This window comes from Panulirus ornatus, chromosome 13 (genome assembly GCF_036320965.1).
Source record: "Panulirus ornatus isolate Po-2019 chromosome 13, ASM3632096v1, whole genome shotgun sequence".
NCBI lineage: Eukaryota > Metazoa > Arthropoda > Malacostraca > Decapoda > Palinuridae > Panulirus > Panulirus ornatus.
In genome coordinates, this window is record NC_092236.1 from 54,605,929 (window position 1) to 54,609,386 (window position 3,458).

Below are 3,458 nucleotides of genomic sequence, written 5' to 3' on the forward strand. Positions count from 1 at the left end.
CACCTGCACTTTCTGATGCCTTTAAAGGTCAAAGATCACCCCACAGGCATATTTCCCCCCCCTAGAAAAAGTCTAAAATAAATGTACCAAGATGTTTTTCCTGTTTTCTTAAGAACGCCACAAAGGAATTAATCAAAAAAACAAACAAAAAACACGCCATTAGGGTAAAAAGGCAGGTGTTTAATCATACCACATGAGTGGTGGTGTTTAATTGATTCTTTACATACATACACTATGTAGACAAGTTTAGTCAACAAATCACATGTGGTAATGAGAGTGGATGAACTTGACGTGCTTTTGATGGCTTGATTTCTTTCATGTTGGAGGCTCCAGTCAAGTAACAGAAAGGTCACATCGAGACCTGGCCTTTAGAATAGAATATAGAGAGAATAACAAAAAGGGAGAAAAAAAAGAAAAGACGAGGAAAAGTAGAGGAAAAGATTCTCTATATAGCTAAGAGTCTATTACTATCACTTGCTGTTTATACCACATTACAGGAGGAAAGTTAATGGGTTTGAATGCATTAGGTAGAAAAATATTTACGATGAGAACAGTTACAAGATTTCCTGTAGCTGACTTCAAAATGTTACAGTCTTTCACGTATTGCAGATATTTCTGTCTGTAAACTGTTATTCTCCTTCTCCTGAACGAGTGAGTGTTGTACTTATATAACCTGTTTATAAGAGTCAATTGATCCCTCTGTCATGTAAACGACCTCGTTAATAATTATGTCTTGGTCTGTCGGCTCATTATATAACCACGGTAGTAGTTATGTCTTCGGCCATTAATTCAGATCCTTATTGATTTAGGAGTGAATGACCTGCCACGTTTTTTTCTTATCGTAAGTTACTGACCCCTTTTTTTTTGCTCTTTTGATATTTCGTCAGTAGACGGAGAGGTCTTTAACCTGACTTGTAAGGGTGTAGTGATGATGACGATGTGGTGAGAATGGTGTAGTGAAGATGGTATAGGGATGATGGTGTAGTGAAGATGGTGTAGTGATAATGGTGTAGTGAAGATGGCTATTTACTCGACACATAAGGGTAGAGACAAACTCCATTTGCTCGCGGATGTGGACATTTCTCGTACATGACGAACTTTTGATGTTGCCTCACTTCATGGGGAAAGTTGTCACCCAACGTGACAAGTTCCTGAAGTCATTCAACAACATCGTACGTTCGAAACACTGAGACAGAAACCCCTTTAAGTGGCATTTTATTTAGTAAGTGTAATTTCAAAATGATTAATGTAATCTGCTTCTTTTTCCCCATCCACTGCCGTAACAAGGGACTTTAAGGAATATACTTTAGCTACCATTTGCCAGCCACAGGAAATATATTGATATAAGTGGTCTGGTCTGTATTATCTATGGTCTATAATACACGAGAGAATCATGCTGCACTTTATTATTCATTCATTACATTGTTATTCATCAATGGGGTAGACATGGGGTATATTATTCATTCTATACATTGATGTTCAGCAATGAGGTAAACATGAGGTATATTATTCATTCTACAGGTTAGTATTTAGTAATAAGGTAAACATGAGGTAACCCCTGTCATCTTAAGCTTAAGGTAGGACGTGTGGAGGAAGGAATGGTTGTTGTGTTCACTTGCAGGATCCGTTGGTACAGGCACCACCACCCCTGCAGGGGGATCCTTCGGCAGCAGGTCTTTGAGAGGAACTGGTGTAGGTCCACACACTATTGCCCACCTTCTCCTTCCACTGGCACACCAGCTTCACACACAGAGAATCGTCGCTCACCGACTTGGAGGCGAAAGCTTGACTCTCGCCTGTTATCTTCTGGCACTGTTCGTCCATGGAGAAGATTTGGCCCGGGAGCCGTGACGACAGACCAATCTTGGCACCGACTGCAGTCTTATGCAGGCAGTCGGCGCTGGAGGTCAAGATGTATTCCTTCATGAGTTTCTGTGAGCAGGAGGAGAAGAATAGCTTGTTGGCTTTACCCGACACGTAGCTCATGATGTAGCCGTCGTCCCAAGAGCAAGACTCGGCTCCGTCGTTACCATCGTGAGGCGAACCCAGGTTGTGTGCTACCTCATGGGCGGCAATCATGACACCCTGGTAGTAAGCGCCCTTGTCCTCACCCATTGCCGTGTTGAAGGACCGCTTGTTGCCCATAGCCACCACGCACGCCGCGCCCTTCCAGGCAATACCGGCCAAACCGTCTCTGACGACACCAGACTCTACGTCAGCCATGTCTTTCCCCGTCATCAAGTAGGCGATGTCGTAAGCTGGCAGTTTGTTCCTCTTCTCGAAGAGCCAGTCGCTGACGGCGCTGAGGGTGTTCGTGCCGTCGATGTAGTCCTGGGAGAGGACGTTGTCTGTAATGAAAGGTTCTTTGGCCGAGTTGCGAATCATGAGGGCGCCGGAGATAACCAGGTTGACTTTTGGGTCGGTCATGGTTGCAAATCTTTGGTTGACGGCGTTCCAGAAGATGGAGAGGTATTTCTTGATCTTCTTGTTGGATCCAAGAGCGGCTGACAGTTTGCTGTCGACGATGACGTACACTTCGGGGGAGACGCTGACAACACCTCGTCCATCGCGGGAAGATTTCCCGCTGCGGGTGACGTTGTGTGGGACTTCCAGGTAGTCATCGATCAGAGCTTCGGCCACGACTGCTGCTGGATGCTGACGAACAGCCTCGTGGGTTCCATCAGGAGCTGCCCTGAGGCTGAGTGTGGGCGTGATGACGCCCTCCACCCGTCTACTGCCGTCCACCATCACCACGCTGCCCGTAGCTGGGTCCTCGTACAGATCACCGTCCTCTGCCTCCTCGACCACGTCCTCGATGATGTCACGTCCCTGGTCGTCTGTGGACATCCTCTGTAGCCTGAAGTCCACACTGAGGGGAGAGGACGCCGGCTGCAGACGGACGTTGTGTTGCTGGTTGAAGGCTTCCACCCACAGCTCCAAGGGTTCGAACGAGGATCGAGCACCAGCCAGATGGACGGTGGCCGAAGACCGTTCCACCGTGGGCGTCCTGACGACGGAGGCGTGGCTGAGGGCGGCCCACCAGCACACAAGAAGGAACGCTGCTGCAGTCGTCATGGCGTCTCAGATGTGAGTGTCCACAGAAGGGCTTCTGGTCCTTATATATACACCATCAAGACACACTTGAGTCAACTCCATGATGACACAAGCCGTCACCAATTTGCTGATTGACCTCAATTATTGACCCCTGATGGAGGGGTGCCGGAGTATTACCTTTTTCCATATAAACTGAGGAATTCAGGATTTTTGATGTCGTTAGTCTTATATCTAACAGCTATGATCCATCTTCCTGTACGTGTTGATGTGTATATTTTCCACCGTTCATTTTTACTGCTTTCATATCTTTATGTGCCTAAATGTGAGATTATGTCAGGAACACACGAAGAATGGCCTCATGTCCGCACATCCAGCCTCTGTTATGTGTTGATGTACAGGAACCA

At 46.6% G+C, this 3,458-nt stretch overlaps 1 protein-coding gene across 1 annotated transcript; it reads right to left on the reverse strand.

Moving 5' to 3' along the window:
- Positions 1-1,389: 1,389 nt before the first annotated feature.
- On the reverse strand, positions 1,390-3,079 carry LOC139752637 (A disintegrin and metalloproteinase with thrombospondin motifs like). The gene has a single exon (XM_071668389.1). It carries the CDS (start codon positions 3,073-3,075, stop codon positions 1,612-1,614), a length of 1,464 nt encoding a protein of 487 aa, XP_071524490.1. The 5' UTR covers positions 3,076-3,079; the 3' UTR covers positions 1,390-1,611.
- Positions 3,080-3,458: the final 379 nt, after the last annotated feature.

Excerpts from the sequence above, each read along its gene's own strand:
- LOC139752637 (XM_071668389.1), bottom strand. The coding sequence starts at position 3,075 with ATGACGACTGCAGCAGCGTTCCTTCTTGTGTGCTGGTGGGCCGCCCTC.